Source organism: Eurytemora carolleeae, unplaced genomic scaffold (assembly GCF_000591075.1).
Source record: "Eurytemora carolleeae unplaced genomic scaffold, Eaff_2.0 scaffold17, whole genome shotgun sequence".
Taxonomy (NCBI): Eukaryota; Metazoa; Arthropoda; class Copepoda; order Calanoida; family Temoridae; genus Eurytemora; species Eurytemora carolleeae.
Genome location: NW_019396047.1, coordinates 90,588 through 112,578, shown reverse-complemented (window position 1 = coordinate 112,578; position 21,991 = coordinate 90,588). Strand labels below are relative to the sequence as shown.

The 21,991-nt window shown below is 33.2% G+C and overlaps 2 protein-coding genes across 2 annotated transcripts; both read right to left on the bottom strand.

Annotated features, from left to right (window-relative positions):
* Positions 1 to 2,101: 2,101 nt before the first annotated feature.
* LOC111703376 (uncharacterized) lies at positions 2,102 to 6,604 on the bottom strand. The gene is made up of 6 exons (XM_023475301.1): positions 6,528 to 6,604; positions 5,835 to 5,948; positions 5,536 to 5,698; positions 5,099 to 5,463; positions 4,644 to 4,766; positions 2,102 to 4,299 (listed from the first exon to the last, which is right to left on the bottom strand). The coding sequence occupies exons 3-6, from the start codon at positions 5,677 to 5,679 to the stop codon at positions 4,242 to 4,244; spliced, it is 690 nt and encodes a 229-aa protein (XP_023331069.1). The 5' UTR covers positions 5,680 to 5,698; positions 5,835 to 5,948; positions 6,528 to 6,604; the 3' UTR covers positions 2,102 to 4,241.
* Positions 6,605 to 14,261: 7,657 nt separating this feature from the next.
* On the bottom strand, positions 14,262 to 18,592 carry LOC111703238 (uncharacterized). The gene is made up of 3 exons (XM_023475129.1): positions 17,799 to 18,592; positions 14,551 to 14,884; positions 14,262 to 14,472 (listed from the first exon to the last, which is right to left on the bottom strand). Exons 1-3 carry the CDS (start codon positions 18,334 to 18,336, stop codon positions 14,262 to 14,264), a joined length of 1,083 nt encoding a protein of 360 aa, XP_023330897.1. The 5' UTR covers positions 18,337 to 18,592.
* Between the last annotated feature and the right edge of the window lie 3,399 nt (positions 18,593 to 21,991).

The window sequence follows — 21,991 nt, the reverse complement described above, 5'->3', positions numbered from 1 at the left end:
TAAAATACATTTAATAACTATAAATGCGTATTTAATAAACAGGGTGTCCCACATCATATTAGATCGTCAATCGGTCTAAATTACGATTTTCGGGACTAATCAGAAAATTTAAGAAGAATGAATCATTTTGAAAAATTAAATAAGGTTAATATAAGAATTTTCTTGCAGAAAATGATAGGTTTTTCTAGTATTATGGGTTTATTTTGGCGTTGAAACTTGTAGATAATCTAATATGATATGGGACGCTCTGTATGTTAATTATTATTTTTTAATGTTTTAACATTGCTTTCATTTCTAACATTGTGTTAAAATAGCTAAAACTTTAAGGGTTGAGTCCGCTCCATGCAGGACAATTCAGAAATAAAATGAATAAGGAAGAGGGTCGGAATCGGAGGAAAAAGATAACTTCTGATTTTTCTGGTGAGCGTGGCAAGACGGCGCCCATAAGCCACAAAATTTTTCCCTTCCAAGCCACATATTAGCTTTTATGTCTTCCGGCAGCCGAGCCGTACAACCGAATACGGTATTCCATGCCACAGCATTATTACGTACAAATGTGTTTTTAAAACAACAATTATTTTGCATCCTCTAAGGATAAACTAGAATATATAGAATTATTCTCTTTGTAGAGATGTGTTTACAAGTTCTGAAACGGGGTCCGATATTTGGATAAATGAGTGGAGCGAATTTTTTAATTAGGCGTTGTCGATTTTTTATATGATATATCAAGAGCGAACTTTTATAAGGAACATTTTAAAACCATTACCGCCATAAACAATTATGAACATTCCCTTTAATTGAGTAAACGTCATCTGAGCAACATACAGTGAAACCCTTAATAAAGAATACATCGAAAGAATTCATCAAATGTCATATTCTTCACTTTCTGATAATAGAATGTTGCAGATATTTAGTTTTTTAATTAAATGATTATAAGCAACTCTTCAAAACTGTTCCCGCATATTCATGGCTATTTATTTATCTTCACAAATACTGAAATTTACGTAATATAGTATAAAACTCATTGAAAAATTGTCAAGACGACATTTGATAAGTTCTTCCAATGTATTCGTTATTAAGGGTTTCACTGTATATAATCACAGAATTGTTGTCGGACAAATTCAAGAGATGCGATTAAAACTGCTTTTACTTGTAACTTATAAAGGATCACTTATGAAGTGAAATGAGTCTGTGTACACTGCACAATTGATGTGTATCATTTTCATTGGAAATTATTTAAAGTCATAACTTTAGTCTAAAAGCCGTCTTTTTATTCCAGAAATTCCTGGTTCTCAATCTCACTGTATGATAATTGATAAGAGAAGGTATTAACATTGCCAGCTGGGATGTGGGAACTTTTAAAATCTCAGCTTTGTGAAAAATACAAAAACTTGCCCTTAATTCATTTTCCAAGATCGAACCATAATCCATGAATTTCAAAAATCTTACTTACATTATTTTGCATACAATTTTGAAATCACTAGTGAATTTTTTTGCAATCATATTTTTTGCTTTCCAATTTGTCCTTAAATAAAACATTAGTAGCCTTTTTTGTAATTCACAATTGCAGCTCATTCTTGACATGCGGAGAAAGGTTAGAGTTGACATGTCTCTCTCATTCACCAGACTGCTTATAAGCTCTAAAGTCTCTATGGATAGGCTAAGAAGTCCCAACGGGACATGAATTCATTTCCACAAAAGGTTTTTGACTGCCATCTAACGGCCACTTGTTGCATACATTTCAGGAGTTATATTTTACAAGATTTAAAGAATTACTAAACTTCTAACATAAAGCAAAAAATTATTAATCAAGTCTATTTTTGAAGATTTTGTCATAGCATCCAAAGGATCCTTAAATATCCCTGAATATACAGACGTCTGCTTATTGGTTGTGTACTCCAGTTGTACACAATAGAACCTGCTTTGGAAGATATCGTATATTCTAGCCTGTAATAGATCTCTGTACTCTATTACCTCTGCTCTCAATCTTACTTACCTAAATTTAATTAAAGATACTAAATCGTCTATGCGTTCATTAAAGTAACTTTTATATATTTTGAATTACATATTTTCAAGAAAACATTAGGATATATAAACTATATAAACGCTGAAATGTTTATTAGTTTTTTTGTACAATCTGTTGTACTACTTACAAATACATATATTTTTAATTCAACAGTACAATAGATATTTCTTTACATTTAGGCACATTGAACAGACCTTTGGCTTTGGGTCTTGGTTTGAAAACAGAATTTACTACAGGGCAGAACGATAGGAAAAGCAGGCTTATGATAAAGACGAATGGAAAAGCTCTCGTAAAATTGTGATTGCACTCTTTTTGTTAAGGAAAGGAAAGAAACATATAAAATATAAATCATATAATGGAGGGAAAAGGATAATAGTTTGAATTTAGTAATCAAAGAATAAACTGCTTATTTTGAATTAAGGCCGGATTTGAAATGCTTCTTTTAAAAATATAGGGTATTCAGAATGGTGGAAGAATTTAAACTGCTTGACTGGAGCCGAGGAAAGATTTAAGCTGCTCTATTTGAATAGAGAAAGTTTAAGTGCACTACATGAATGGAAGTAAGTTTAATTGCTCTATTTGAATAGAGGAATTTTAATTGCTCTATATTAAAAGAGGAAGTTTAATTTCTCTATTTGAATATAGGAAGTTTAATTGCTATACTTTTTTCTAAATTCCACGGGCCGGGCACTTCAGTTAGTCTTAAATAAAGGAAGGATTTAAACTGCTTTATTTGAAGAAAGTTTAATTGCTTAGTTTGAATGGAGGACAGATTTGAACTTCTCTACTTGAATGGAAAAAAAGATTTATGCTTCTTATTTTTAATAAAGGAAGAATTTAAACTGCTCACTGATCATCTTGAATGTAAGAAAGTTTAATTGCTCAGCTTAAATAGAAAAAGGATTTATTTCTCTTCACTTTAAATGTGAAAGGATTTATATACTGCTTAACTTGAAATGAGAACTTGAAATGATAACTGCCCAATTTAAAAGGAGAAAGGATTTATGATTGTTAACTTGAAAGGAGAAAGGATTTAAACTGATAAACTTGAATAAATGGAGAAAGGATTTTAATTTATCTGCTCAATTCAAACGGAGAAAGGATTTATTCTTCTTGGCTGGAAATGAGAAAGAATTTAAACTGCTGAACTTGAATAAATGGAGGAAAGATTGGAACTGTTTTACTTGAATAAATGCAGGAAAGATTTAAACTTTTGAACTTGAACGAATGCAAGAAAGATTTGAACTGCTGAACTTGAATGAGTGCAGGAAAGATTTAAACTGCTGAACTTGAATGAATGCAAGAAAGATTTGAACTGCTGAACTTGAATGAGTGCAGGAAAGATTTAAACTGCTGAACTTGAATGAATGCAAGAAGGATTTGAACTGCTGAACTTGAATGAGTGCAGAATAGATTTGAACTGCTGAACTTGAATGAATTCAGGAAAGATTTGAACTGTTGAACTTGAATGTATGCAGGAAAGATTTAAACTGCTGAACTTGAATGAATGCACGAAAGATTTAAACTGCTGAACTTGAATGAATGAATGAGGAAAGGACTTTAGCTGCTCAACTTGAATAAAAGGAGGAAGTATCTAAACTGTTCAACTTGAATTAAAGGATCGAGGAAGTATCTAAACTGTTCAACTTGAATTAAAGGATCGAGGAAGTATCTAAACTGTTCAACTTGAATTTAAGGATCGAGGAAGTATCTAAATTGTTCAAATTGAATCAAAGGATCGAGAAAGTATCTAAACTGTTCAACTTGAATTAAAGGATCGAGGAAGTATCTAAACTGCTGAACTTGAATAAATATATAAGAAGTATCTAAACTGCTGAACTTGAATAAATATATAGGATGTATCTAAATTGCTGAACTAGAATGAATATATAGGAAGTATCTAAACTGCTGAACTTGAATGAAACTTAAACTGCTCAGCTAGGACGGAGGAAGGATTTGTATTACTAAACTTAAATAAAAGAAGGATTGAACGGCTAAACTTTAATGCAGAGAAGATTTAAACTACTCATATTGGCAACCTTAAAAATGTTCAAAAAGCAAAGAGTTGCCATAGCAATCTGCCAGTGGCAACTCAACTCGGGCAAGCACCAAATTCCAAAGTAACATTGCACTGCTTGAAGGTCTGTATTTCTCTGGGTTGGTGTAGAAGTAGAAGTACAGATTAGATCTTGGATTGGATTAAAGTGTAAGCTCCTTAGTTTTGAGATTGATGAGTAAGACTATGCTTGATGAGAAAACTGTTCTTAAAAAATCTGAAATAGTTTAAGAGTTAAAATAAATTTAAAAATTTAAAATTAAATTAAATTAATGTTTGATCAAGATATATTATAGTTAAGAATGTAATTTAAACATGTTTTCTTCATGAAAAAAAACATTTTATATTTTAGCTAAGCACAAATTTTTTGTAGGATTTAAGAATTTTATAGGGAATAAAAGGCCTCAATACCTAAATTCGGTTTGAACTTTATGTCTTTTTAATTTTGTTGTTGTAGACTGTACAATGTTTCTAGCTTCATGGTCTAAAAGGAGTAATTGGCAAAATTCAGATTATCGGATGAAAACGTGCACATTCATTAGTTTACCGTATGTTATATACCTGGCAGGACACTGTCCGCAGCTGTACTGAGGTTTCAGTGCCCGACTGACCGCTAGATGTCGGGATTTAAGATGAACCAGGAGAACACCGTTATCAGCAAACCTTTCTCCGCACAGGTTGCATCTAAACAATTCATATGCTTTTATCTCTAAAGAGGAAAAAAATCATTTATGGCTCTAAATTTAGATTTAAAGAATAAATCAGAAAATAAAAAGAATCGTATGAAAAAATGTATAAGGCTATTAAAAAAAGTTTTTTTCAGAAAATACCAGTTTTTTCGAGTATTATGTGCGTATTTTGGCGTTAAAGCTTGGAGATGATCTAATATGATATTCAAAGTTCTGTTCATCAGACAAAATATCGGAGTCGATTTGTGATTAATTTGACTTTTGAAAATGAAAATAATGATTAATGACATACATAATATCAATGTTTACAATACAATTGAAAAATACCTAAAGAGAAGATCAGTTCCGTATCTGGAGTAACTTAAACTCAATCCGTCCGGTTCAAGTAAATCACTCTCTGATCCTATCCCTGTAATTGGTAGGGAAGGAGGTTCAGGTTGGGGTAATCCTTGATAAGTTTCCAACCCAGTGAGTCGAGATCCTCCTTCTCTTCGGAAACTCCGGGTATGTCGGCAGCGCTGTGGGGTTCGATCCCGTTTTCGATCCTGGATTTCGGTGAAACTATTTCGACGGGATCGGTGGGGATCAGAATTATCTGTCTTTTTTAATCTTTTGCTATCCTGGGATCGTTGTCTGAAGGATCCAAGGTTTAAGTTTCTTGAAAATTTTTGTTCATTTTGATATTTTTCCACCTAAAAAACCATGATTATTAATTAATTAAAAAATGAAAGTTTGTCCTTAAAAAATATAAGAAAAATAATAACCTGAGGTGAGTCGATTGATTCGTAAATGTATTGACTAGGGGATCCAGGATAATGAAGACGATCTCTATCATTGTTTCCAGATATAGTTTCTTCAATTTTGACCGGGGTTTCCAGTCGGCGACGAACTCCATTGTTTGGTGTCATATAGTTGTTTGGAAGAATTCTATAAAAATAAATGTATCATTAGTGACTTCTTTTCATCATAAAAATGCTGAAGTTTTTATGAAAGGATATAAAATACAATACTGATTTTTAAAAAAAAATTTGAATGTGAATTTTTCTTTTCTCAGCTTTATCACCTGTTTTGTAGGAACTGTAGATGCTTTGGGTTTGCAAGGTTTGATTTTTTCTCTAGGTTTAGGTAATTATTTTCAGGTTTTGGATCAGTGTAATGATGCTCTTCGGAGAAACAGCTAGAAAATTAAATCATGAAATTATGATTGTTTGATTTGGCAAAAACTCAGATCCTTAAAGATCTAGGTTGCATTTATTGCTATTGTCTGATCGTATATTTTTTATCATTTATTGCTATTGTCTGATCGTATATTTTTTATCATTTATTGCTATTGTCTGATCGTATATTTTTTAATAATTTTTGTTTGTCTCTTTATCTTTCTTGTATTAGTTTGTTGTCTTTGTTTGTTTGTATATCGTTGTTGTCTGTCTCTTTTATGTAAAAACAAATAATTTAATTTTGAAATATCAAAGGTTCAAACTTAAACCACTGGGTTGTAAAGATATAGGGATTATAACATTTTAGTTTGTCGCAAAGACTAAATTCCTTTGTAATTGTATGTCTGTCAAACATTGTCGGATTATCTATTAAAAGACGACATATTTGTACCTGTCGGATTATCTATTAAAAGACGACATATTTGTACCTGTCGAATTATCTATTAAAAGACGACATATTTGTACCTGTCGGATTATCTATTAAAAGACAACATATTTGTACCTGTCGGATTATCTATTAAAAGACGACATATTTTTACCTGTCCGGAGATAAAGGAGAGAGTCTTGAGATAACGTTGTTCAGTTGTCTAGAAAAGAATAAAAAGTGTGAGCAAACTTTATTTTTGCCATTTATGCACTTTTTCACTTTAATTAGCAAAATAAGAGAAATTCAATGAGCACGTTCTTTTTAAAATACAATTATTGTGACACATGTTTTTCTAAGTTTAAAGGTGTTGTAAATAGATTGGGTGAGTTATTGTTAATTCTTTTGATTGGATTATGTAAAAAGGCTAATCAGAGGCGTATTCAGGGGGGGGGGCTATGGGGGCTAAGCCCCCCCTGGACCAGTGAAATCTATTGACAGCCCCCCCCTGGAAAGATAAAAAATGTAAGCCCCCCCCTGGACAAATTCCTAGTAATAGCCAACATACAGAGGAATGTGTGTACATGCATAATCTTGGTAAAGGAATTTAGCCACAAACTCGAGTTCTCGAATCCCTATATCTTTGCAATCTTAAAGTGTAAACCTTATATATTTAAAATTTAGATCATTTGAATTCAAAGAATTCGTAGTTTGAAATATCTAAGGTCTACGATTGCAAAGATGTAGGGATTAGAAAATCAGAGTTTGTGGCAAAGACTCAATTCCTTTATGGAACCTTGAAAACAATGTGAATTATACTCTTCTCATGGATGGTACTCGAGGCCCCATAGACAAAGTGTACTAAACTGAACTACCATTAAATAGAACATTTTCATAATTTCATGATTAAAGGAATTGAGTCTTTGACACAAACTCTGCTTTTCTAAACGTTATATGTTTGGATTCCAATGTCGTAGACCTTAGATATTTAAAACTATGAATTCTGTTAGATCAAATAATATAAGTTTGAAATATCAAAGATTTTCGACACTGGGTTCCAAAGGTATAGGGATTATAAATTCAGAGTTTGTGGCAAAGACTCAATTCCTATAGCAATTTTAGCTTAATTTTGATGATCTTTAACATTTTATGTCGTTTTATCATCAGATCTATTACTTAGCGTTATCTTATGAATATACGTTTCTAGTAAGCTTGAATTTAATAATAACTATAGCTTACATAGAAATTTTATTATCAAAACTAATTCTTGTTTTGTTTTTATAGCAAACTAAAAAATTTACTCAAAAAGATTATCAATAATCACAGTATTACATTTGAAAAATTGATAAATTGAACTAAATTTTATATTTTAGGGGGGTGGGGCGATATCCTCCCCTGTAGGATCATAGGAAGGGGCGCGTTAAACATCGACTCTATTTATCTAGACCAAGAACATTTAGATAGATAGATTGTTCTTCTTTCTAAACATCGACACTATTTATCTAGATCAAGAAAATGTTAAAAAAGTAATAGTTTTAATTTAAAAATGTTAGTATGAATAGAAATGGAGTTTTTGTCACAAACTCTAATCCTGATATCTTTGCAACCCGATGTTGTAGACCTTTGATATTTCAAACTATTAATTCTGCTTGATTATAAATATCAATGGTTTACACGCCGTCAGGTTGCAGAGATGGGATAAGAAAATTTGATTTTCTGGCAAAAATTCAGTTTCTTTGAAATTTTTGAATACACAAATCAAGTTCTGCTTCAAACAAAATAAGTTGATTTATTTCGTTTTATATTTATATTTATATTTATCTAGTCAATGAACATCGTTGGTTTGAAGGCGGCGGGGGCGGGGAGCACACCTATTCTTTCTACCAATGGTTAGACTTAGACACAGTTTAACCCAGAACTTCTGAACAATCGAAATAATTTATGAAATGTCGTCTTGACAATTTTTCATTGGTTTTTATACCATTATACCCATATCTCAGAAATTGTAAAAAAAAAAAAATAGTCATGAAATATGCGGGAATAGTTTTTTAGACCTCCATATAATTAATTATTTAATAAAAAAACTAAATATCTGCTGCAGCGCTTAGAAAACGACATTTTATAAATTCTTTTGGATGTCCCCAAAGTTCTGGATCAAACTGTAGATAAAATAAAAGGAAACCACGGAAGTTTTTAGGAAATCGAAATCGAAATTAGTTTTCGCTTAAAGGGCTAACTTGCCCTTTAAAAGCCATTTACTGTGATTTTAATATATTAAAATATTACCTTGAAAAAGATAAAATATATTGGATCAAAATATTCCTGGTTTACAGCTGCTTGTTTGTATGTTTTGTAAATATATGCAAAATAAACTGTAAAAACTTGAGCAATAAAAGTTGGGTTAGAACTACAGCATATTATACATATGAGTGACCAGGCCAGGAGGTTTAATAATTCAGCCCTTCTCAGGGTGTATATAATACAATACAGAAGGTTTAATAATTCCTCCATTTTCAGGGTATATAATACAACAGGAGGTTTAATAGTTCCTCCCTTCTCTGGGTAGTACAACAGAGGGGTTTCCTAACTTCTCAGGGTATATAATACAACAGGAGGTTTAATAACTCCTACCTTCTCAAGATACATAATATAAGAGGGGGTTTAATAATTCCTACCTTCTCATGGTATATAATACAACAGGAGGTTGAATATTTTCTCCCTTCTCGGGGTATATAATACAACAGGAGGTTTAATAACTCCTACAATCTCAGGATACATAATATAAGAGGAGGTTTAATAATTCCTACCTTCTCATGGTATATAATACAACAGGAGGTTTAATAATCCTCACTTCTCAGAGTATGTATTACAACAGGGGGTTTAATAATTCCTACCTTCTCAGGGTATATAATACAACAGGAGGTTTAATAACTCCTACAATCTCAGGATACATAATATAAGAGGAGGTTTAATAATTCCTACCTTTTTATGGTATATAATACAACAGGAGGTTTAATAATCCTCACTTCTCAGAGTATATATTACAACAGGAGGTTTAATAATTCCTACCTTCTCAGGGTATATAATACAACAGGAGGTTTAATAACTCCTACAATCTCAGGATACATAATATAAGAGGAGGTTTAATAATTCCTACCTTCTCAGGATATATAATAAAACAGGAGGTTGAATATTTTCTCCCTCTCAGGGTATTTAATACAACAGGAGGTTTAATATTTTCTCACTTCTCAGAGTATGTAATACAACATGGAGGCTTAATAATTCCCCCCTTCTTAGGATACATAATATAGCAGCGCGTTCCTTGCCAAATAATTTAAAAGGAAAAAGTTTTGAGATAACTAATGGTCTGGCAAATGTAAGATGAATAAGATAATTTAGAATGAATCTGGACCTGGAATATGTACAGTATGGTCCAATAAATATCTCATGCACAGCACAATGTGTTCAATGTGATCCACACAGGGCAAGGTTGTATAATAAGGTTGGTTACACTCGATGCGCTCCAACGTACGAAAAATGTCGTCTTCTAAGATAGATAGAAACATAATTTTGTCACTCTCACCTCTATAATAAGTGACGTCATATTATTTTTTTTTCTATCTATCTTAGGAGACGACATTTTCCGTACATTGGAGCGCATCGAAAGTAGTCCTGCTTATTTTACGACCTTGACACAAGGTGACCGGGAAAATATCTGCATTATCTTTTTAGTAACATGTTTTGTCATGTTTAATAATCTCACCCTGTATACTGTAAAGGATTAAAGGATTGCAGAAATGGCAAATACGACCACGCGCTGTGCAGAAACATTGTATAAATTATATATCTTGTTGATTGTGCAGATTGAAACTGCAAATTAACTAGATATGTTGGTGTGTGTGGGAGAACTAGGGTGGGAGGAGAATAGAGGGAGAATTCTAGCCAGGGACTTACAAAGAAAAATATAAAAAGTGTAAAAAAAACTCAAAAAAAATCATTTTAAACTGATTTCTTTCCTTAATAATTTTCTTATCCTCATATATTTAAAGTTCTAACCAGGGAGGGACGTACAAAGGAAAACTAAAAAGAATGAAAGACCTTAGCAAAATCATTTAAAAACTCCAAAAACTCAAATTTTCTTAACCTCGTATCTTTAAAACCTGGTACATATTTTTATATTTCTTACTAAGAATATTGCTAGATCTGAAGGTTAAAGATTTGCTAAGATATTGGGATCAGAGTTTGATTCGAGTACTCACTTCATTAGAAAAGAGTAATCTTATTATCTTATCAATGCGTTGATTTCAGACAGGACAGAGAAAACTCAACCCATGCTTTGTGTAGAAAGAAGAAGTTAAACTATCCGTACCTAGTTCAACTAGTTCTCACTATTCATTAATTCCAACCACAATATTTGTTAAAGTTTTATTAATTCTTGTTGAAATATGAAGGTTTATGGCTGACAAGGCGTCATGATAATAAACATTAAAGGAGGGTTGGGGGCGGTTGTATGCATTTACAGTGCACACATTGAGATCTACTAATGGAGGACATGATGCACTTGTAGTTTAATATTTCTAACATAGGATCCGAAAATAACATTTCGGACTAAACGGGAGAGAATTAGGGGGAGGGGTTATAATTTTATTATCTTTATATCGTGCCTACACAGGCCCCTTCTATACCTTATTTCATATAACAAATTTAAAGTAAAGGTAGTGTGTTTTTGCGTAGAACTCAAAATGTATAATCCCTATATCTTTGCAACCTGATGGTTTCAGTGATATTTCAAACTTATATTATTTGATCTAACATAGTTCATAGTTTTAATATCAATTGTCTACGACATTAGGTAGCAAAGATATAGAGATAAAAAATCAAAGTTTGTGACAAGTACTCAGTTCCTTTCCAATGTGGTATTATTGTTTACAATAATATTTCAAAATACTAAGGTTGTCAAAGCCTGGAGTGAAACAATTAAAATCAATTAAAAACTTTTAACCTAATTTTCAAAAAAATTAAAAAATACATTCATCTTATTTTACTCAAACTCTGCAGTTAAGTAAAACTTTTTATAAGTTTGTATGGAACGTTAAAAAGTTTAAAGGTGGTGAAAAGTAAAAGTTGATAAGTTTTCAATCTATATTTGCAGCAAATGAAATTTTAATTGTGAATGTTACTTTAACCAAACCCGGTAGGTTTAGTTTGAAGCAAAAGAAACGGTTTTGGTTTTAAGAATCTGAAATCTAGAATATTCTCTTGCCAAATATAAGATTTACCAGATTTGGTGATAAACTGAGAAAAGATAATAAATCATTTGAATGTAAACAGGCGGCCCCGCCTTGATGAAAACCTAAGATTTGTTTATCCAGGATCCAGGAGGGTGCGGAGAGAGAAATATCAAAATATTGTCACGAATCATATGAACCGGGAAAATATGCAACCTGATACTCAAGTTCAGAAATTTAATTTTTAATCAATATTTTGTGATTCAATCGAAACAAATATTGTTTTTTGTTCTTTTTAGGAATTGTTCGATGTTTACTTTTTAGAAAATATGCAAACAATAATATTCTTAAAGAAAAGGAATTTTTCTTAGACATTTGAAATAGTTTGTAGAATTAATTCAAAACCCCGTTTTTAGAAATATTTTTCATTAAACAATAATCACAAAATAACCCAAGCCCTGCCATTAAAAAATATGGTCTGACTTTTTTGGGCTTTCATATCTCCTGAGATATTAATGATTTAGTTCAAAAATAGACAATTTTTGTTTTATTTAATCAAAATTTTTTCAAACAACCATGCTAAACGGTGACACTGTACTTTTAAAGTTTGCAAACTCTCAAGCAAAAATCGGGGAGAATGTTGCCAATAACTTCTTGAAAACCAAAGCTAACAACAAGTGTTTTATGGTGATAAAATGTACATATAAAGGGCGACGGAAAAGCATAAGTAAGTTGTAGAGGTAAAATCAAAGTCCGAGGCGTTGAGACACTTAAAAGTCGACCTTTTCTTAAAACTTGATGAGACTTTTTATAAGGAGGCTGAATCTATGTGTGAAAATGTCGTCTTTTTTCATGTTTTCTGGAAATTCATTTTTATGATAATTCAAGAGAGAGAAGCTTGTTAAGCTCTAACTAACGATTCTAGGTTTGATTATACAGTGCGGGGTTCACTGGGTTTACAGTTTACATCCATATTTGGAGATTTTCAAATCATTCAAATATTAAATATTCATTTTCCTTCAAACCTAAATACTTTGTGTGTCTTCAAAAGCACATTATGTAGAAGTGGCGGGAGGTGTGGGGTTTTATTTACACCCCTTAATTGGTTGAAAAAGCAATTTCTTTAAACAAAAACTAACCTTGACCACTAATTATTAAAATTAAATCAATCGTTAATGATTTTCTGTTCAATCTATTTTAGAGTTCATATTTCAGGTTGAAATATAAACGGTTTAGATTTAGAAGTTAAAGGATGTTAATTTGAAAATTCCTCCAATTATTCTGGGATATTCAATATATCCGGCCATTAAACCTCATAGATAAACATTATACAGGGTTTCAAGCTAATTAAAATAATTATGCCACTAGGATCCAATGTTTATTGGACTCCCTGTGTCAAGATTTTAACGGAAGAGTTTTAATAAATAAAGGACGGATTTGAATTGTTATGAGATTTGAAAATTTGGTATCATGTTGAGAACGTTTTATTCCTTACTCCAGAATTAAGTTTGGGTGTGTTATTCATGTATCTTATCATCAAACCCTTATTTTCCATTTAGATTGATGGAACCGATTTGAAACCATCATTTAAATGATCAAACACTAAAGAAAGGGATATTTAGAAAAAAAGATTACCGTCTTTGAAAGGGATGTAACATACATTTGTATAGATGTTTATTATTTAGATGTCATATTGGATTGGTTTAGTTTAAGCAATAAAGATATTTAATCAAATTTTCTGTTCAATGCTACGTATGAACACATTTTTGTTTTTGTCTTCAAATGTTGTTAATCGGTTGCATTAAGTTTAAAGGAATTGAGTCTTTGCCACAAACTCAAATGTTCTAATCCATATATCTTGTAAACCTGATGGTGTAAACACTTGGTATTTCAAACTAAGATTATAAATTCCTAGTTTTAAGTATTTAAGGTCTACGACATTGAGTTGAAAAGATCTAGAGATTGGGAAGTCAGAATTTGGAGCGAAGACTCAATTCCTTTATCTGCCGAACTTGTTTATTATAACCCTTGACATTCTTACACTGCGGACAGGATTTAAATAGTTCTGATTAGTCTATACTGCAGGTGTGAGAAATTGGCTACAAGTAAATATTATGTATGAGCACTAGATTTTTTGGGCGCTTCGCGCCCCTTTCCTGTAAATAGTTTTAAAGCTTTTATGTATTGCTCTAAAAGTCGGCAATTTAAAATAATTTCAAATTTTGGGGATTTTCTGTCCGAATTAGCGAAAGAAATTTGGACCCGATCGGTTCAGCCGTTTTGACTTTTACTGAATAAAAACGGACAGACAAACAAACATGTACGTATGTATGGATGTATTGTATTGCATCATGTATATGCACCAAATATAAATTGCTCGGAGTTAAGGAAGTGACCATTGGGTAGTTGATACTGCAAAATATAAATGGGAATGAATGAATGAAATAAAGAATGAATGTTTAAATTAATGAATGCATATTTTGATTAAGATCGATGCAATGTCCAGCTTAAGTAGCTCTGTTTGTGTGGTCACTAGGAGTAGGTTGAGCTGAATTCTACTTCTTGAGTGAAAAGGTTATAAAAGTTGTAACCTTTCCTGATAAACTACATAATAAATAATAAATAAACTGAACCTAACAAAATGTTGTAAGATTGATTCATATTGTAACATGTTTCAATCGCTATCTGAGCTCTTCTGAGAACCTATTTAGATTTAAGAATAAACTTACTCTGAGAAACTGAGCATTGCAGCAAGGACAGGTTTCAGGTTGGAAGGATGAGAACTCTTGTACTCGGAGCAGATGAAGCTCCTGAGGATGAGAGGCGAGGAGATGAGTGTGAAGCTGATCAGGATTATAAACAGCTGCCAGGCACAAAGGACAAAACACTTGTCTGTTAGAAAAACGATTCTTAATTGTTTTATTAAATGAAAATTCAAACAGATAAAAATATATTTAATATCTTTTTTACCTTGGTCTAGCGGTATGTTGGGCTAGCTGCCCCGCTAGGTAGGATTCCGCCGGAGATAGAGGAGTATCCGGAGATGGCGGAGAACAATCACTCACAGCGGAATCTGAGTTTCTCCGCCTCCGTCCAGATTTAGGCGGTAGTGGAGGCGGCGGAGTGTTGTAAAGTCTGCGATAGAGAAGAGCATCGTAGCCAGGATTTACAACTGCCTTGTTCTCCGCCTCGTCAGGTCTCCAGGAAGGGGGAGACGGCGAATAGGGCGGAGAAGCGGGCCGGGAGTTGGTCTCAGAACTAGGAGAAGTATCCCTGGAAGCAGGTGAACCAAAATTTCTGGAATCTGAAAAATGAAATTGATTCCCAGCTGAACCAACAGGTGTAGAACTAGTGGGGTCGGGGAGCATAACATAGAGATAATTAGAATCCTCCCTAACTACCCCCTTCCCCTATCCCATCTACTCATCCCCCCCCCTTCATAGTTCCCCGCCCCCTTTTCTCATTCCTTGGTGTGAATTATTTTTGACGTATTGAATGAATTGAAACTATTTCCTTATCTGTTTGCTAACTGTCCTAATGAATTTAATTTTAAAATTCAGTAAAATTTAACACTTCAGAAAAATGATTGATTTGAGTTTTATACTAGACACTAAACTAAAGCATAATAAGACTGGATTATTTGGATGGTAAAAACACCCTAGTGTTTAGAATTCGTCTTGCATATTTGTTCATTAATTTGAACCTTATTGTTTGTTTTTCCAAACTCATTTATTGTTTATCCTAGCTGTTACAGTTTTCTTGTTTCTTCTTTCATCAGAATATTTAAGGTTTTGTCTACTCCAGGTTGTGTCAAGAGCGGAGGGGGATGGGGGGGGGGGGTCTGAAGCAAAACCCAACACGGTTCAGAGATTCACTGATAAGCTCACTAACAAAATTTACGTTGGCGGAGCTATTGTTTTCATTCTAATTTGCGTGGTATGATCTGAATAACAAGAACATATCAACAAGAAAAAGGTAAACTGTTGAAGGATAATAAACATCATTCCAATCGCAATCGCAGGCAGTTTACTGGATTAAAAGATTTTCTACGGATGAATAAAAATGAGACTAAAATTATGTATTGTTCCTTATCGGAGAAGTGTCATGTAAGGACAGAAAAAGATAGATAAAGAGACGCTTCAACCTTTCCACCTACACCTACTCAATTCTACTCTAAGTTAGAGAATACCTATTCCATTCTACTCCAGATTAGAAAATACCTACCCCAATCTACTCCAGGTTAGAGGATACCTAAAACACTATCCTACTCCAGGTTGATATTACCGTGTTCCATTCTACTCCTGATTTGAGGATACCTACTCCAGTTTGGAGAATACACATTCCATTCTACTCCAGGTTAAAGGATACCTATTTTATTGTACTCCGTCTCCAGGTTAGAGAATACCTATTCTATTCTACTCCAGGTTAGAGAATACCTATTCAATTCTACTCCAGGTTAGATGATACCTATCTAATTCTACTCCAGGTTAGAAAATACCTATAACAATCTACTCCAAGTTAGATGATACCTTTTCCATCCTACTCCAGGTTAGAGAATACCTTCTCCATTATACTCCAGGTTAGAGGATACCTTCTCCATTCTACTCCAGCTTAGAGGATACCTATTACTGCCTACTCCAGGTTAGAGAATATCTATTACAATCTACCACTGCAGCTTTAAGAATATCTATTCCATTCTACTCTTAATTATAGAATATCTTTTTCATCCTACTCCAGGTTAGAGGATACCTAATACTTCATTCTACTCCAGGTTAAAGGAAACCAGATTAGAGAATATCTTTTCTATTCCACTCCAAGTTAAAAAATACCTATTCCTTTCTACTTCAGGTTAGAGAATACCTATCTACTCTAGGTTAGAGGAACCTATTCCATTCTACTCCATGTCAGATGATACCTATTTCAACATACTCTAGATTGGAGAAAACCTATTCTATTCTACTCCAGGTTAGAGAATACCTATTCCATTCTATTCCAGCTTAGAGAATACCTATTCCATTCTACTCTAGGTTAGACAATACCTATTCCATTCTACTCCAGCTTAGAGAATACCTATCTACTCCAGGTTAGAGGAACCTTTTACATTCTACTCCATGTATGAGGATACCTATTTCAACATACTCTAGATTGGAGAATACCTATTCCATTCTACTCCAGGTTAGAGAATACCTATTCCATTCTACTCCAGGTTAGAGAATACCTATTCCATTCTACTCCAGGTTAGAGAATATCTATTCCATTCTACTTTAGGTTAGACAATACCTGTTTCATTCTACTCCAGGTTAGAGAATATCTATTCCATTCTACTCCAGGTCAAAGGATACCTTTTTACTCTACTACAAGTTAGAATGATGTTAGGTACTTTCCCAAAGGCATTTTCCCAAGGGCGACTTCCCAAGTAACTATTACCCAAGTGGCAACTTCCCAAATGTGTGATTTCCCAAGCAGAAACAGGTTAGCATAGGCCCTCAGAGGCTCCGCAGGCTGCAATAAAGGCCGAGCGATGCGGCTAGAATGGACTAGGGGGCCGAGCACCGCGGCTAGAACATGCAGAATACAGAACTCCTACCAGCTCTTTTCTACTGCAGAATACAAAACCCTACTCCACGATACGATATAGCTCCTCCAACTTGATCATCAACAAGATCAACACAAACATCGATTGAGTAAGATTAAATCTGACATGATTAATTTTAATCCAATAAATTACATGAGGAAGATTAGTTAATTACAAATTTAGATCAATCATTAATCAAATTAATTTGATAATAAAGGTAAACTTTGATATAACTTAGATAGACTCTCGACAACATTTGTCGGATTTTTGCACGGGAAAAGGTTAAACGGGATTTTTAAATTGAATGGCAGACTTAACAAACTATTATTCATTTAATTTTAATCTCAACAAAAATTTAGCAAATAACTTTAAACCTATTCTTGCAACTCAAATTCAGTAACTTAATATCCTCAAGAATATTGAAAGGTGGGGTATAATATGCTAAAGCCCTAAAATAAGTTGCAAAGTGTGTGGGTTTTAAAGAAGTAGAGGGGGGGGGGGAAGAGAGAAAGGGCGTTCTCTGTTTATGTCTTCCAAAATTTGTAATTATTCCTATCCATCATCTTTCAGCACAGTTTTATATTCTAGTTCATTAAAAACGATTTAACTTGGTAACAAATTATTTGTTTTTAATAAATGTTACCTTTCCCTGGTCTATATCCGGGAAGGGAGAGAAGGTCGGCCGACATGAAGGAAAGAGGAAGAGGAAGGGATCCCCTTCTATCACAGCTTCGAACCTCTAGTTGCTCCAAGAGCATAATATCCTGCTCTACAGAGCAAATTAGAGCACTTAAATCCGGTCCCTCCAAATCCTCAAAATAATCTGATGTCTTCTCTTCATTATGTTCGTTTAGATAGTCGGAGAAGGTTTGGGTTTGAGCGGAACCGGATCTGCTATATTCCTGTAATCCATCTCCTGACCCGTAACCAGACATTTCCGGTCTTTCTGACCGATTAGGACAGGTTGACCGTTGCTCCTGGCTAGCCCAGGCAGGGTTACAGCATAATCTATGCTCCTCCCCCGTACTGTCCAGTTTGCAACCCTTAACTTCTCCCGTCCTACTCAGGATTCGAGAGTTTACATCTCTTCTCTCCAATTTACTAGTTCCGGGGTGGGTTTGTTTGTTTCCCTTCTCCCGGGGTAATGTCCGGGGGGTTGGAATAGGAGCTTTTCCTGACATCACTTAACTAAACACTAATCCTTAATCAAGAACTTAAAACAAGGTTAAACACATTTTAAAAATGGTTTTGATATTTGATATTAAATCACAGAATCGGGCTCATAGTGCAACCCTAAATTTATCACTTTAGGGTTCAGATTTGAGTGTTTTTGTATCAGCTGCTCGGTTGGGTTTACATCTCTTTCTCCAATCTCATCCGACAAGGTTTAGTTTTTGTAGATGCAAAAAGTCGGACCATGTGTGAGCTCTGATTTAACCTATTCACGTATGCAAGCCGTGAGTTTGGGAATTGAACTCTGAGATCAAAAATCAAAATTATAATCAAATCCAACCTCAGCCCTGAGCTCTTTGCAAAACCGAGCAAAATTATATTTTAATAATATGTGTGTCAAAATTTGTTGAACAGTTTTGGGATCTATTTTGAAAAGAGGGGGAGGTTGAGTTGTTTGATCGATGATACAATTTCTGAATTGTATGTTTTCATTCGAAGGTTGAATGTCGGATGTTTTGATTTTATGAAATATTTTATCTATTCCTCGTTTTAACGGTTCCGTGTCTCAATGTTTAGCGTGAAAGGATCTGGGAGGGATCAGAAGCTTTTTAGATAATTATCCGTCCTTGTAACTAGGACGGTTGGGGGAGAGAGATAGTTTCGGAAACAGGATGCAAGATTTACTAGTCCCAAGGGTACTCAAACTGCTACTGGAGCTCGGGGTCGGAGTGGTCAATGATTGAAACCCTGACAGATTAGAACGGGTTTAACACGAATATGATCTAGAGAAATTGATTGAAAAAAAGATTTAGCACGAATCCACAGAAAATCAGACAGATCTACCATGAATATGAGTTTAGTTTTTTTTTACAAAATGTCGCAGTATTTAGTTTCCATAGGTTCAAGGTCTCAGAAATTTCAGCCTTTCGCAAAATTAGGTTAAATAGGTGTTATTGAAGTTTTTGCTAAGAAAACAGCTATTATAACAAAGCTTTACATGCAGCTCTTTCTCAGAGAAAGAAAGAAAAATAATGCTTTTAATTAATGATAAATAGATTAATCGGACCCCGAAATATGGAACACTCTGTAATAGAGGTTTCTTGAATATGAGTAAAGGTTTTGAACCTTTGGAACTGTAGAATGACAGAACCCCGGAGAAAGATAAATGATGATGCTTCACAATTTACAGAAAATCGGTCTAATTAACGTTTTAAGGTTTTGCATTAGTGGGGGGGGGGGCACACCGATAAACATCTTTCTTCCTACCACAAACATGGAAATATAACAGAGCAGTGCAAGCATTTAAAAAAGCTGAGAACTAATTGTCCGCCCCAAAGCTCTAAGTTGGAAGCATTTTAAATATTTTGGCAACTTGATCAGGGAAATACCTTAATTATTTTTAAAATCATATTTTAAAGATTTCAAAGATGAATTAGAAATTAGAGTTTTGGGCCAATCAGTTCCTGTGTCAAAATCTTTCCAAATTAAAATATTGCAAAAATTTATGTTAACTATGGAGGTCTATTGGACGGAAATCCTAACGGAGACAGTTTTAAAATATTCTCCATAACGGAGAAATCTCCAACTAAATTGCTCCATGTCTATCAAGTGCTGAGACGGTTGAACCCCATTTCCTGTAAAACTATCCGGGTCTCCTCATAATCAGTGAAAGCAAGAGAAAGGATTTGGGTTAAGTCGAGATTAAGATAAGAAACACTTGTTCAACCAGACCAACAAAAATAAAACTAAAGAATTTAGGATTTTAAAAGGCTGACTTCTCGCCTCAAACTCTAAATTTCTAATCTGTATTTTTTCAGTCTGAATTTCTCAGATTATAAATATATCAATTTATGAATTTTATTAGGTCAAATTGTCTAAGTTTGAATGATCAAAGATAAACACTTTGTGATGCAAAATTATATAAAGAGATCAGAAAAATTGGAACTTGAGGCGATTTATAAATTCTCTTCTTTTACTCTAACAGCATGCTAGATGTATCTAAGTGTAAAATAATTGAGTATCTGAATATCATTTCTCTCTTTTCATTTTATAAACATTGGAGTCTGATCTAGAATTTAAGTCAGGTTCAAAATAGCTCCGAGCAACGATTATGTAAATATAAAAGAATAATGATTGCGACCGATTTTGACCAAGATTGACAGGTTTAACCCTCGGGTTCAACCATAGATTATATACTCAACATATTTTGCTCTAATATTATATTTCTTATCGAATCAAGGTGTTCAACTAAGAAAAAAACTTGTATTCGACATTATATATAAATTTTGTTTTTAAATAGTCTTTATCCATAAATGTCATTTTTATTGTTTGATAAAGTAAGATTAAGTAATTTAAGACGTTTTTTCTGGAACCCAGTTAAACTTATCAATTTACTCACACATATCTATTGTACAAATCAATAAATCTCTTTCAAGAGAAGCCGCGCACCTGTTCTCATCTCTCCTCTAAAGTCCTGTATAAAAGTATCAAGGATCTATAACATTGTAAATGGCTGGAGACAAATCTCTTTAATTGAAGTGTAACTTAAACTGGGGGGACTATCCGTTTAATTTAGTGTGTCTCTATAAACATAATAAATTCTTGACAAGTCACTGTAAACTATAACAGAATTAGAGACCCTTTATCTCCCCTAGATTTGATTTTATGCACACGAATTAAAATCAATTTTATCCGGTTGCATTTAAGAAATTTAAAGGGACAGACCGGCTATGTTAGGTAGTTGAACTGAGTATGTAGTGTTGTGGACAAATTCTTCAGGATTCATTTGAGACATATACAACTTTTTAAAGATCTGTAAATCCTGAGTTTGAGCGCAAAGTTGACGTTCAAAATCGCACTCTTAATGGATACGTTTTCAGAATTGTTTTCTGTTAAATTATTAAATAACGACGACAAAAAATGTAAACAAAATTCTACAGTAAACTATTTAGTTGTTTATGAACAGGTTGAGAAAATAAAAATTAATCTTATCATCGAAAATAAGTAATCTTATTCATGATTATTAGTTTCTATAATCTCTCAATTATTTACAAAGATATTTTGCAGATTTTTGGAATTTTTATTGAAAACACGACATTTGAAGAATTTGTAGAAATCTGCGAATAAATTCATAGAAATAAGAAATTCAATATTTTGATGAAAAGAAAATAATTGATTCTAGCATTGATTTATTGACAAATTTCTTTTGAGAAATATGTTCCTAACCATCTAATTAGTTTACTGTATAATTTTTATTTTATTTTTCGTCGTCGTTATTTAATAATTTAAAAAAAAACGATTCTAAAAACGTACCCACCCAAATTCACGATTTTAAACGTCGACTATGCACTCAACCTTATTAATCATACATCGTGGAAACGTTTTATATGTCTCAAATGAATCCTAAAAAATGTGTCCACAACACTGCATACTCAGTTTAACTACCTTGCATAACCGGTCTGTCCCTTTAAAACATTTTATTTCTTCTCAATAACTCTTCAATTAGAAGAGATATGATTTACTTTAGTTTAACGTCAAGAAAATTTAAGTCGTTTACTACAGTTGTACAAGCATGTTCTTGAAAAATAAAATCCGTAAATCCTAAATGTGGTCTGCCTTTTTTATGCTCTTAATAACGCCAGATATTGCATTTCCTTTTCAATA

Coding starts and splice junctions, on each gene's coding strand:
- LOC111703238 (XM_023475129.1), bottom strand. CDS start 18,336: ATGTCAGGAAAAGCTCCTATTCCAACCCCCCGGACATTACCCCGGGAG. Junction 14,885..17,798: donor CGGATATAGACCAGGGAAAG/GTAACATTTATT, acceptor TTCATTTTTCAG/ATTCCAGAAATTTTGGTTCA. Junction 14,473..14,550: donor CAACATACCGCTAGACCAAG/GTAAAAAAGATA, acceptor TTTTTCTAACAG/ACAAGTGTTTTGTCCTTTGT.
- LOC111703376 (XM_023475301.1), bottom strand. CDS start 5,679: ATGACACCAAACAATGGAGTTCGTCGCCGACTGGAAACCCCGGTCAAA. Junction 5,464..5,535: donor AATCAATCGACTCACCTCAG/GTTATTATTTTT, acceptor ATGGTTTTTTAG/GTGGAAAAATATCAAAATGA. Junction 4,767..5,098: donor GGAACTGATCTTCTCTTTAG/GTATTTTTCAAT, acceptor TGAATTGTTTAG/ATGCAACCTGTGCGGAGAAA.